General features: G+C 41.7%; 1 protein-coding gene across 1 annotated transcript; it reads right to left on the reverse strand.

Annotated features, from left to right (window-relative positions):
* Positions 1–2,583: 2,583 nt before the first annotated feature.
* Positions 2,584–3,357, reverse strand: LOC110778032 (uncharacterized). The gene has a single exon (XM_021982592.2). It carries the CDS (start codon positions 3,355–3,357, stop codon positions 2,584–2,586), a length of 774 nt encoding a protein of 257 aa, XP_021838284.2.
* Positions 3,358–14,642: the final 11,285 nt, after the last annotated feature.

A 14,642-nucleotide genomic window follows, 5' to 3' on the forward strand; every position in this document is an offset into this window, starting at 1 on the left:
TTAAAAACTGAATGGCGACTCCTATATTACTAGTCAATTGGGTGTAAACTCACAGGAAATCCAATTACACTTGATTGAATAAAAAGAATCGTCAAACCCACGAGGGACGAGGTCACGCATTAGCCTCGCGCTTTTTCGACCCCCTCACAGTGATAACCAGTTCGCAGGGCTTTTTCAGCTAAAGCTCGTCCTCCAATATGGGAGCTACACAATCCTTGATGCAGGTCGTCCAAAATTTCTTTCCCCTTCTCAGGAGTAACGCACCGCAAGAGGGGTCTGGAAAATGACTTTTTATACAAAACTCCATTCCACCATTCAAACCAAGAACTTCTCTTCTGAATTTTGGCGGCTAGACTTGAGTGGTCTGGAAGTGAGCCGTCTACCTTATATGCAATGATGGGGTCCATCAAAGTTGATGAACGGTCAAGGATGGCTACCACGGGAGTACACAACTCTTGTTCAATGCTTCGTCTTTCTTTCACTTCCCAAAACACATGACGCGGAGTGTCACAAGAAGCTGAGCTAGCTAGTTTAGACAGGGCATCGGCCTGATTGTTCTCTGTTTTGGGAATCTGCTTAGCTTCGAAACTCTTTAAATGTTCTATTTCTTGACGCACAGCTTGCATGTATTTGATCATGTTGGGATCTCTTGCCTCGTAGTCTCCGTTTACTTGACTTACAATGAGCTTGTGAATCAGAAAGAGCGAGTATCTCTTGAGCTCCGGCAGCTTTGCACATTTTTATGCCGGCTAGCAAAGCTTCATATTCAGCCTCATTGTTTGAAGTTTGGAAGTTAAACCTCATGGCGTACTCGTACTTGTCTCCTTCAGGGGATTGACATATTATGCCGGCTCCTTATCCGTTCTGGGTGGATGACCCATCTACATATACCGTCCAACGGGTCGCCACATTCTTCTCAAAAGTTGGCCTCGTCATTTCTGCAATGAAATCGGCAAATGCTTGTCCCTTGATAGCCTTTCGCGGTTCATATGAGATGTCAAATGCATTCAGCTCAATTGCCCATTTTAGCATTCGCCTGGCAGCGTCTAGCTTAGTAAGCGGTTGTTTCAATGGCTGGTCTGTGTATACCACTAGTTTGTATGTCAGAAAGTAAGGATGCAGCTTTTTACTTGCCATAAATAGCGCAAGTGCAAACTTCTCAATTGGAGGATATCTCAGCTCGGCATTTTGTAGGACGTGGCTCACAAAATAGACGGGGAGTTGCACTGCCTCCCTTTCTGTCAACAACACATCACTCAAGGACCACTCGGAGATGGCCAGATATACATACAAAGTTTCTCCTTGAATAGGACTGACCAGCCGGGGTAAAGTGTGGAGATGTTCCTTTAATCGGACGAAGGCAGTTTCTGCCGATTCGGTCCATTCAAATTTGCTCTTCTTCTTGATTGTGCCGAAGAAATAGTGACACTTGTCACCTGCTCTTGATAAGAACCGTCCCAGGGCCGCTAAACATCCAGTCAGACGTTGGACTTCTTTCACTGATTTTGGCGACGTCATATCTATTACTGCTTGCACTTTGTCAGGGTTGGCCTCAATTCCCCTTTCATCAATAAGGAAACCCAAGAACTTCCCAGTCGTTACTCTAAAAACACACTTCTTTGGATTTAACCTCATCTGATATTTTCGGAGCGTCTCAAAAGTTTCTCTCAAGTCAGCCAGGTGTTCTTCACGTTGCTTGCTTTTTACTATCATATCATCAATGTAGGCTTTAATGTTTCGTCCCAACTGATTAGAGAAGATAGTGTTGACTAGACGCTGAAATGTGGCCGGCGCATTCTTTAAGCCAAACGGCATCACTTTATAGCAGTACAAGCCTTGCTCAGTAACAAATGACGTTTTTTCCTGGTCCTCTGGCCACAAGGGAATCTGATGAAAACCTGAATAGGCGTCCATGAAGGACATCATAGCATCACCGGCCGTCGAGTCTACCAACCGATCTATTTTGGGCAGGGGGAAGCTGTCTTTTGGACAGGCCTTATTTAAATTCGTGTAGTCCACACACATTCTCCATGACTTATTAGGCTTTGGCACCAACACTACATTTACTACCCAATCCGGATATTGACTTGGCCGAATGAACCCAGCCTCTAACAACTTCCGAACTTCTTCAGCCGCGACTTTGTTTCTTGCTTCCCCGTGATTTCTCTTCTTCTGACGAACAGGTTTTAGGGACTCATCTACGTTGAGTTTGTGGACGGCTATACTTGGATCAATGCCCGGCATCTCCTCCATAGCAAAAGCAAAGATTTCCTGGAACTCTCTCAGGAGAGTGATCAAATGTGCCCCAAGCTGATCGTCAGGAGAGACCCCTACTGGCACCGTCCTATCTGGATGCGCTTCGTCAAGAATGATTTCATAATGTCCAACAAACGGCTCAGGTCGCCTTGCTTCCATGTGAGCCGTGGCAATGGTAAAGGTTTCTTTCTTGACTTTCTCCTCTATCTCGTCTAGCTTTCTTTTTTATCTTGCTCTCGCTTCGTCAGTTTTCCCCCAAGCCTCGGGACTTAGCGTAGTGAGATAACAATCTCTTGCTAGCTGTTGATCACCATGAATAGTGCCGACCTAGCCTTTATCATAGACATATTTCATGAGCATAAGATGAGTGACGACCACTGCTTTGGCCTGATTCAAAGTTGGGTGGCCCAATATGATATTGTAAGCGGTGCGGTCTTTCACAATTAGAAATCGGACGTTCAAGTTCTTACTTTGATGTCGACCTCCTACTCGTAGGGGCAGAGTGATTATCCCTTGGGGATGAATTATGCCGCCTCCGAATCCAATGATCGGATAATGTATCTTTTCAATTGTCTTAGGATCATGCTCAAGACGATTTAGACAAGCTGTGCTGATAATGTCTGACAAACTCCCCGTGTCTACTAAAATACGCCTTACTTTGAGGTTTGCTACCTTCAGCTCAATAACCAAGGGGTCGTCATGAGGAGTGGCTATCTTGCCCCTATCAGATTCACAAATCTCCACTTTAGGGAAGTGGTCCATTGGAGCTTTTCCAGACAACATGACTTGTCCCAACCGGCTTGCATAGTCCTTTTGACCTCTCATTGTTGGGCCCCCAGCAGCTAGGCCCCCTGAGATAACGGCTACGATTTCTGGATCAGTGTCATTGTCATCTCGTCGATATGACGGCGACTTACTTTTCTTGTAGAACTTTTTACCACTTCCCCCTGTGCTCGAACTGAGATATGATTTCAGAAATCCTTTGGCGGCTAATCCATCAAGAGCTCTACGCAGACTCTTGCAATCTTTTGTTTCATGTCCCACATCACAATGGAACTTACAGTAAAGGGAGCTGTCCCGGGTTTCTACCGGCGACTTCATAGGGAACGGACGATCAATCTCATATCTGTCACTGACGTCCAGCAGTATTGTGTACAAGTCGGTGTTGTACTCAAACCTCTCTTTGTCGTATGGTCGTCCTCTCTTCTTCCCCTAGGAGGTGTTCACCTGATATCCCTTCTTTTCAATGGCCCACGTCCCATTAGGACGGTTGGTCTTTTTGAAGGAAATAATGCCATGGTCCAAGTATGCATTCTATGTTAAGTCTAATAAATGCGGTTCAGTATTAATTAACAAGTTAATAATTCAGTGAGATCAAGTGAGCAGAATGCCTAGCTAGAGGCCGCTTCAGTTCAAGTGGAATTAATGATATTAATCCACAGCTTACTCTTGACTGAACCCGTAGGGTCACACAAATAGTACGTAAACGGATCAAGTATTTAATGGCATTAAATACTCCATCTATGAATATTCGGAATCGACGGATCTTGGTTTCAGTGGGAGCTGAGATCGTCACAGGCAAGAAATGAATACTCCGGAAACGATGATATTACCGGAAACGGAAATATGGATCGTATCGGAAATATAAATATTATCCAAGTCGTAGATGTTGCCGGAAACGGAAACATGGTACGTATCGGAAAATATTATCGGAAATGGAAATATTACCAGAATCGGAAATATTGCCGGAAACGGAAATATGGTCAGAATCGGAAATATTATCGGAATCGGAAAATAATTCCGGAAACGGAAATATTAAATATTTGTTCGAAACGGAAATTAATTCCGGAATCGGAAATGTTAAATATTGTTCGTATCGGAAATGAATTCCGGAATCGGAAATTTAATCGGAAGCGTATCGTACGAATAAGCATCGGACGAGGCCTGCCGGACGAGGGCCCAGCACGAAGCCAGGCCATCGCCCAGCAAGCCAAGCGCGCCACACGAACAGCCAAGGCCACGCCAGGCCCAGCGCAAGGCCAGGCCCAGCAGGCCGTGGCAGCGCGCACAGCGCGCGCAGCGCGCGCAGGAGCTACGTGGGCTTGTAGCTCGCGTAGGCCTCGCTGCGTGGGCTGCTCGCACGCACGCGCATGGGCGGCCCATCGTGGCTGCCGTGTGTGTGTGCGTAAGTGTTTGTGTTCATGCACGATTCCTAAAACGTGCAGAGTTCAGTTAATGATTAAATTCCTAATTCTATTTGATAAATTAATTAATTAGAGTTCTTGTAGGATTCTAGGTTTAATTAATTTGTATCTGAATAGGATTCCAATTCCCTTTCCATACCCCTATAAATATGTGGCTTGGGCTCACAATTTATGACGAGTTTTCAAAGTATTCAAAGTGAGTTTTTGAGAGAAAAATTCAGTCACACATCTTGCTCAAAAGTGCCGAAAATTCTAGTACCTTAAGGGCGATTCTAGTTGGTCAATCTTAAGGCGGATCCGGACGTGCTGTGGACTATCTACGGAGGGACGACACTTGGAGTCCTAAAGACTTGTTCTTGTTCGGTTCGGGCGCAGCTAGGGAGGGCACGCAACAAAGAGTATGCATCTAAATTATGCTATATGATTATGTGTAAATAATATGTAATCCTGGGTTAATGGTTGTTTCCGCATGATTTATGTAATATCATATGTATCATAACCTAACAGTGGTATCACGAGCCCCTTATTATTTTCATAATCTAAATTGCATGAACATGGTTAAATATTACAAATTTGCAAGAATTAAAAGGGGTGATTAATTTTCGTAATTGTTAATTAATTGCAAATTGCGTTTATTTAATTATACGTACGCAGTTTTTCGGCAGTTTCTTCGTTACTCATCCAAATCGAGTGATTTTTGTGTCAATTCCGCATGTAAAAGGCATTCTAAAATTCGAAGCCTAACTATGACTTTTCGAAGGTTTTAGTTTTTCGAATGCAAAATTTCGTAAATTTAAGATGTTAAATTAAATATTTGCGATTCTTGTTGATAAATCTTGAATTTTTGATTGACCTACTGTATATGTTTAACAAGTTTGAATGCCTAGCCTTGTTAATTATGCAATCTAATTTGTAATTATGATTAATTTGTTGAAAATTAGAATAATTTAGAATTAATTTGATTTTCATAATTAATTATAATTTAATTAGAAACCTATGATTAAAAACCACCATAAAAATTGTAAATTTATGATAAATTTTAAATTTTTATGACCTAGACTTGAATCCATGTAAATCGGAAATCAATTGAATAATAAATTTTCGATTTTTCGCCCTAAAATTATGAAATTAATATTATTTATGAATTTGTCATTAATTTTAAATATAAATTTTAAATTTTTATGCGATTCGTTCATAAAACTTGCACGCACAAAGCAATGGACGCTTCGTGTTACCCTTAAGGGTGTTGTATAGTGCGGGCATGCGACGACGAGCAAGGGAGCTCGTCGCCCGTGCGGCACGAATGCAATGAGCAAGGGCGTGGTGCACGAGCACAAGGCAGCAGCCCTGCCTTGTGTCGTGGGCCACGAGCTATGAACAAATGGGCATGGGCGAAAGGCAAGCCAAGGCAGTCGCGTGTGGGCAGCAAGCGAGCTGCGCCACAACGCGCGCTGCCTCGCGCAAGAGCGCGCAGCCTCGCACGCAGCGAGCGCAAGCTCGCGTGCCACGAGCGCTGCGCCCAGCGTTGCTCGCGCACAGCGAGCGATGTCGCGCGCACAGCGAGCGATGTCGCGCGCACAGCGAGCGATGTCGCGCGCACAGCGAGCGATGTCGCGCGCACAGCGAGCGATTTCGCGCGCCCAGCGAGCGATGGCTCGCGCGCACTGCGAGCGATGGCTCGCGTGCGACGAGCGCTGGCGCGCGTGCAGCAAGCACCACAGCGTGCGATGGCTTGCGATGGAGATGCAGCAGCTATGCGACGAGCGCATGGGCTGCGCGCACATGGCCAGCGATGGCTGTGTGCGTGCGGCCCATGGGCGTGCAATGCGTAGGGTGTTTGCGTTACGATTAGATCGTTTTGAATGTTTAATTTGAAAATTTCAGTTCACGTAATTTTAATTAATTTTAAAATTAATAATTTAAATTATTTTCTTGGATTTTAATTTTGAATATTGTAATTATAATAAATGTTATTTATTCTAATTATTTTACTAAAATTAAAATTATGAATTAATTTAAATACGACTGAAATTAAATTAAACTTTTTGGATTCAATTATAAATTTATATGAGCTTTAAATTTTAATTAAATTTGTATGTTTCCGGTTAGACTAGAAATACATTTTTATGTTTAAAATTAGTAAAGCATATGAATTTATTGGTTTAAGTGGGAGCGCTTTTAGTCATAAACTCTTGATTAGGTCTACAAATCCTTAAGGTTAAAACAACTTGATTAGAATTAATAAGGACTGAATAATTGGTAGATTATTGGTGCCCTTGATTAATTGCTGCAAATATTTACGTGATGCATAATGTGTTTTACTAACCAGCTATGTGGGCCATTCATGATAATGAATGGGTGAATGGTATATATTGTATATGTACTATTTTGCAGGTTATGAAGTGACTAGTATGGCCCAAATAGGATAGAAAATATGGTCTGCGTACCATTAATTTGAATGTAATTGGTCTAAGGTACCAAAGTTATTTTTCAATTCAAATATGGTCTGCGAACCATCAAATAGTTGTAATTAGTTATAGCTTATCCTATTTGAAGAAAATGGTGCCTCCCACGGAGATTTTCAAGACGGACTTTGAAGTCAAAGCTTCAAGATGAAGTCGGGCCATACTAGATCACATTTATCTTATGCATGTTTTAAGTTATTTATTGCTTTTAAATATGTCTTAAAATGCATGAGATCAAAAGCTTGATTATGTTGCATGATTAAGGATTTTAGTTCACTTAAAATCTAACCAACATAGTAAGAGCCTTAAGTTCCAAACTTAAAAATTGAGTTAAAAGGTGCCATGCCAAAATATACACTTGCTTGGATATCCTTTACATCAATCTAGTAATAGTTTTCGCTCAGCGAGGTGTTACTTATTGGTCCTAAAGGGGCAAGGTACACAAATAATTGTGAGTACATGTTAGTTTTGGTGAAACTCAACGATATAAGTAAGGAGTCCTTTTATGTCGTGGCAAAATCGATAGGTTTACCTAATAAGTTCTTAGACGTACCTATCAACCAAGAATAGTTTCTAGACTATTAGCAAAAGGCTTTTGCTTACCTAAGATGTTCTAGGATTAAGTCGACAAACTGTGCTTAGTTCTTCAATGATTTTAGGATCTTGGAATCATTTTATTCACACCTGCCGGAACACATAACTTGAATAAAATGCTTAATAAACATTGAATTATGCATGAATGCTAGAATTTAAGTTTATTAAGAGAAACTGTGAATGGTTATTTATTTGTTTATTCTTTTCAATTGTAGTTTTAATATGGCAAACAACAATCAAAACATCATCATGGGTTCTGAGCTTATGGTCAAGCTGAACCTGACAAATTTTCTTGAATGGGAAGCTAAGCTAGTTCAAATAGTCAAACTCAATGGACTTGAGTATGTACTGTCACATCCCATGCCAAGCTACTATGCCAGAGACATGACCCCTGAGAGATTTTACGCCTGGGATGCAGATCTCAAAAAGGTTATGAGTCTCATGCTGAACAATATCCCTGATGATTGGGCTAAAAGGTTTGTAGCCTATGAACCTTTTACGCTCATCAAGAATCTGAGGGATATCTGTCGTGGAAGTACGGAGGACAGGGACCTGAACGTCCATGAGTTGATTGAATCAATGTCTGGTCTAAAGGTTAGTTCTCCCAACAGGTGTTATAGGATGGAGGTCCAAGAAACACATGTTCAGCTCCTTCGCACTAAACAGAGGGTAGGCGTCCCACTGAGGTTCCATGTGGATCTTATGTGTTCATATTTTGATCGCCTAAGTCTACTAGGAACACCAATAAGCGAAAGGATGGCAGTCTCTGTCTTGCTCAATTCACTACACAGTGGGTTTGGTCGCTTCAAGCAACTATACCTAAGTGAACCAAGAGAAGAAACAGTTGCAGAATTTATTCACCTTGTCAGAAAGGCTGAAATAGTACTGGACTGTGAAGCCAAAGATTTACTCAAGGCTAGAAAGAGACCATTCAAGAAAGGTGGAAAGTCCAAGGGCAATGCTAAATCAAAGCAGGACAAGTCCACATCAAGCTGTCTTTATTGTGATGGAATAGGCCATTACAAAAGAGAATGTCCAAAGCTAAAGGAAGATCAGAAGAACGGAACAGTCGTTCCATCTTCAGGTATTTTCGTTATAGACTGTATACTTGCTAATTCAACTTCTTGGGTATTAGATACAGGTTGTGGCTCACACTTATGTTCCAATCCACAGGGACTAAGAAGAAGTAGAAAGTTAAGCAAGGGTGAAGTCGACCTACGAGTGGGAAATGGAGCACGGATTGCTGCATTAGCTGTAGGAACTTACTATTTGTCGTTGCCCTCCGGGCTAGTTTTGGAACTGGAAGAATGTTTCCATGTTCCAAGTCTTACTAAAAACATCATTTCAGTTTCTTGCTTAGATGCTAAGGGATTTTCCTTTTTAATAAAAGACAATAGTTGTTCGTTTTATTTTAAAGAAATGTTTTATGGTTCTGCTAGATTAGTCAATGGACTTTATTTATTAGATCACGACAAACAAGTATATAAAATAAATACCAAAAGGGCCAAAAAGAATGATTCAGATCTCACCTATCTGTGGCATTTTCGATTAGGCCATATAAACTTGAAACGCTTAGAAAGACTTCAAAAGGAAGGAATTCTAGAACCATTTGACTTAGAGGATTATGGTAAATGCGAATCATGTTTACTTGGCAAAATGACAAAGCAACCTTTCTCTAAAGTTGGAGAAAGAGCAAATGAACTATTGGATTTAATCCATACAGATGTATGTGGACCAATGAGTACAAATGCTAGAGGTGGTTTCAGCTACTTTATCACTTTCACTGATGACTTCAGTAGGTATGGTTATGTCTACCTAATGAAGCATAAGTCTGAATCCTTTGACAAATTCAAGGAATTTCAGAGTGAAGTAGAGAATCAATTAGGCAAGAAGATTAAGGCACTGCGGTCTGATAGAGGCGGTGAATATCTGATCTATGAATTTGATGACCATCTGAAAGAATGTGGAATTCTATCAGAGTTGACTCCTCCTGGAACACCACAATGGAACGGTGTGTCGGAACGGAGGAACAGAACCTTGCTAGACATGGTCAGGTCAATGATGGGTCAGACCGAACTTCCATTAGAATTTTGGGGACATGCACTAAATACAGCTGCACTCACTATAAATAGAGCTCCGTCTAAAGCTGTCGAAAAGACTCCATACGAATTATGGTTTGGAAAGCCTCCAAATGTGTCTTTTCTTAAGATTTGGGGATGTGAAGTATACGTCAAACGATTAATTTCAGACAAACTTCATCCAAAATCTGACAAATGTATCCTTGTGGGCTATCCAAAGGAAACAAAGGGGTATTACTTCTACAATACATCTGAGAACAAGGTGTTTGTTGCTCGAGATGGTGTCTTTTTGGAGAAAGATCACATTTCCAAAATGACAAGTGGGAGAAAAGTAGACCTCGAAGAAATTCGAGTCGAACAACAAACTCTAGAGAATGCTCAAGATGACATTCAGGATGAAACTCAGAGATCTTTAGAAGAATCTGGTGAGAATCATGGTCAATCTAGAAATGTTACCCCGCGTAGATCGCAAAGATATAGATCTCAACCGGAAAGGTACTTAGGTATTTTGACGAACGAGAGCTATGACGTTCTATTACTTGAAAGTGATGAACCTGCGACTTACAAACAAGCTATGACGAGCCCTAGCTCCAAGCAATGGCAAGAAGCCATGCAATCTGAATTAGACTCCATGTCTGAAAACCAAGTATGGGATTTGGTCGATTTGCCAGATGGCTATCAAGCCATTGGAAGCAAATGGGTTTTCAAACTGAAAAAGGACAAGGATGGGAAACTTGAAGTTTTCAAAGCTAGATTGGTTGCAAAAGGTTACAGGCAAGTCCACGGTGTGGATTACGATGAAACCTTTTCACCAGTTGCAATGCTAAAGTCTATTCGAATAATGTTAGCAATCGCTGCATATTACAATTACGAAATATGGCAGATGGATGTCAAAACTGCTTTCTTAAACGGCGTTTTAACAGAAACTGTGTTTATGACACAGCCTGAAGGTTTTGAGGATCCAAAGAATGCTAAGAAGGTATGCAAGCTAAAGAAATCAATCTACGGATTGAAGCAGGCATCCAGGAGCTGGAATATATGTTTTGATGAAGCAGTCAGTGACTTTGGTTTCATCAAGAACGCAGACGAATCTTGTGTATACAAGAAGGTCAGTGGGAGCAAAATTGCTTTCCTAGTATTATATGTCGACGACATATTACTTATCGGAAATGACATTCCTATGTTGAACTCTGTCAAGATTTGGCTTGGGAAATGTTTTTCGATGAAGGATCTAGGAGAAGCACAGTACATATTGGGCATCAAGATTTACAGAGATAGATCTAAAAGGATGATTGGACTTAGTCAAAGCACTTATATCAATAAGGTGCTTGATAGGTTCAAGATGGCGGACTCCAAGCGAGGCTACCTACCCATGTCTCATGGAATGACTCTAAGCAAGACTCAGTGCCCAAAAACACTTGATGAGCGTAGACGAATGAATGGGATTCCATATGCATCATTGATTGGTTCAATAATGTATGCTATGATATGTACACGCCCAGATGTTGCGTACGCACTCAGTGCTACGAGCAGATACCAGTCAGACCCAGGAGAGGCGCATTGGACTGCTGCCAAGAACATTCTGAAGTACCTGAAAAGGCATAAAGTTGACTTCCTGGTCTATGGTGGAGATGATGAATTAATTGTTAAAGGCTATACGGACGCAAGTTTCCAAACCGACAAAGATGATTTCAGATCACAGTCTGGGTTTGTCTTCTGCCTCAACAGAGGAGCAGTAAGCTGGAAAAGTGCTAAGCAAAGCACCATTGCGGATTCTACAACTGAAGCGGAGTACACTGCTGCACATGAAGCAGCAAAGGAAGCTATATGGCTAAGGAAGTTCATAGGTGAACTTGGTGTAGTCCCCTCCATTAAAGGACCAATAGCCCTGTATTGTGACAATAACGGAGCTATTGCACAGGCAAAAGAGCCTAGACACCACCAGAGAGTCAAGCATGTACTTCGTAGATTTCACCTTCTACGAGAGTTCATTGAAAGAAAAGAAGTCGAGATAAGCAAAATTGGAACTGATGACAACATATCAGATCCATTGACTAAACCTCTGCCGCAAGCGAAGCACAACTCGCACACTGCAGCTATGGGAATCAAGCATATTGGAGAATGGCTTTGATGTCTCTATTTAATGTTTTAAAGTTTTAGAGTTTAAATCTTTGTAAAACATTATTGGTTAATCATTCACAATAAATGAAATGAATTCATTTTTCCATTTAATTTGTGGTTTATTAAATGATGAGTCCCTTCAATTTGACGATATATTCAAGATAGACTGTCAGGACCAGTCCTGTGACTAAGAAATGTCTATCAAGTGAACTTGAATGTCAAAGGTTGAAAATGGTCCCTAATCGGAGTTTTCTATAAAATTGGACGCATAGAAAACGTTAGACGATTAGAATGCAAGATGACTAGTAGTTCTGTTTCTTGAACTATGTGGACATGGCAATGTCATAATCATTTGCATAGATACTTACTTTGGGAAGACTAGTATCGGACAAGACCTATGAAACTTTACTGTAAGATATGAAAGTCTGTCATAAGTAAATTTCATTAAATTATTAGACACTAAATCCTCAATACCTGAGTGATTTGAGATTACTTGTTTGAGAACTGGTTGCTTTGACGTTGACCAACCGTCGCACCGTAAAAGGAGGCTATAAAGGCAACGCTCAGGTAATCACCTATCAAACGAAGTCTAATCTCAAGATCGCAAGATTGGGATTGTCCTCCCATAAATCGGGATGAGATGCTTAAAAGTTGTACAAGGCCACTCGGAGAGCTAGAAACTGTGAAATGCATGGCCGTGCTCGGATGAATCATCGGCTATGGTTATCTGTTTATTTGATCAGTTGAACTCTGAAACCGAGGAACACCTCTGGACATAATAAGGATGACAACTCTTACCTTATGTTCAAGAGCAAGCATCGAGCGACAAAGGAATTAGGAAATGCACACTTGTCCCTAAGGACAAGTGGGAGACTGAAGGAAATAATGCCCTTGGTCCAAGTATGCATTCTATGTTAAGTCTAATAAATGCGGTTCAGTATTAATTAACAAGTTAATAATTCAGTGAGATCAAGTGAGCTGAATGCCTAGCTAGAGGCCGCTTCAGTTCAAGTGGAATTAATGATATTAATCCACAGCTTACTCTTGACTGAACCCGTAGGGTCACACAAATAGTACGTAAACGGATCAAGTATTTAATGGCATTAAATACTCCATCTATGAATATTCGGAATCGACGGATCTTGGTTTCAGTGGGAGCTGAGATCGTCACAGGCAAGAAATGAATACTCCGGAAACGATGATATTACCGGAAACGGAAATATGGATCGTATCGGAAATATAAATATTATCCAAGTCGTAGATGTTGCCGGAAACGGAAACATGGTACGTATCGGAAAATATTATCGGAAATGGAAATATTACCAGAATCGGAAATATTGCCGGAAACGGAAATATGGTCAGAATCGGAAATATTATCGGAATCGGAAAATAATTCCGGAAACGGAAATATTAAATATTTGTTCGAAACGGAAATTAATTCCGGAATCGGAAATGTTAAATATTGTTCGTATCGGAAATGAATTCCGGAATCGGAAATTTAATCGGAAGCGTATCGTACGAATAAGCATCGGACGAGGCCTGCCGGACGAGGTCCCAGCACGAAGCCAGGCCATCGCCCAGCAAGCCAAGCGCGCCACACGAACAGCCAAGGCCACGCCAGGCCCAGCGCAAGGCCAGGCCCAGCAGGCCGTGGCAGCGCGCACAGCGCGCGCAGCGCGCGCAGGAGCTACGTGGGCTTGTAGCTCGCGTAGGCCTCGCTGCGTGGGCTGCTCGCACGCACGCGCATGGGCGGCCCATCGTGGCTGCCGTGTGTGTGTGCGTAAGTGTTTGTGTTCATGCACGATTCCTAAAACGTGCAGAGTTCGGTTAATGATTAAATTCCTAATTCTATTTGATAAATTAATTAATTAGAGTTCTTGTAGGATTCTAGGTTTAATTAATTTGTATCTGAATAGGATTCCAATTCCCTTTCCATACCCCTATAAATATGTGGCTTGGGCTCACAATTTATGACGAGTTTTCAAAGTATTCAAAGTGAGTTTTTGAGAGAAAAATTCAGTCACACATCTTGCTCAAAAGTGCCAAAAATTCTAGTACCTTAAGGGCGATTCTAGTTGGTCAATCTTAAGGCGGATCCGGACGTGCTGTGGACTATCTACGGAGGGACGACACTTGGAGTCCTAAAGACTTGTTCTTGTTCGGTTCGGGCGCAGCTAGGGAGGGCACGCAACAAAGAGTATGCATCTAAATTATGCTATATGATTATGTGTAAATAATATGTAATCCTGGGTTAATGGTTGTTTCCGCATGATTTATGTAATATCATATGTATCATAACCTAACACTTTTTGTCTGCCTTGTCTTTGCGCCGAGGATGGTCTGCAATCTCTGTTCCCTTAGATTCCTTGGGGACGGAATAAATTTCGGTGGCATGAATAAAGGACTCGACCTCATCCAGGGCATCGGTCATAGTTCTCACACTTTTCTTTACCAGATCGAATTTAAAGGACCCCTTCTTAAGCCCCCTAAAGAAGTTATCAAAAGCCACCCCATCAGGTAGGTCTGGAATCTGTCCTGACTCTAAATTGAAACGTCTCACATAGCTTCGCAACGATTCGTCTTTCCCTTGCTGTACTCATCTTCTTTTCCTCTTTATAAGCCATGAACCTTGCAGAAAACAACATTTCTAGCTCTGTATAAGTGTTGATCGTTCCAGCGGGCAACTTCTCAAACCATTTCGGGGCGACCCCTTTCAAAGTGGACGGGAAGTATTTGCACCAGGTTGCGTCAGTTGTCCCCTGGACATACATGTGATGACGATAAGCCAAGAGGTGTACGTCAGGATCAGAGGTGCCATCATAGGCGTCAATAGCTGGTGGCTTCACCTTAGGCTCCTTAGGAGCATTCATAATGTCAGAACAGAATGGAGTGGTATAGTCAAGGATGAGGCCGGCTACCCCCTA

This window comes from Spinacia oleracea, chromosome 2, assembly GCF_020520425.1.
Source record: "Spinacia oleracea cultivar Varoflay chromosome 2, BTI_SOV_V1, whole genome shotgun sequence".
NCBI classification, from domain to species: domain Eukaryota; kingdom Viridiplantae; phylum Streptophyta; class Magnoliopsida; order Caryophyllales; family Amaranthaceae; genus Spinacia; species Spinacia oleracea.

Bases quoted from the DNA above. Each gene is read 5' to 3' on its own strand.
- LOC110778032 (XM_021982592.2), bottom strand. From the start codon at position 3,357: ATGAAGTCGCCGGTAGAAACCCGGGACAGCTCCCTTTACTGTAAGTTC.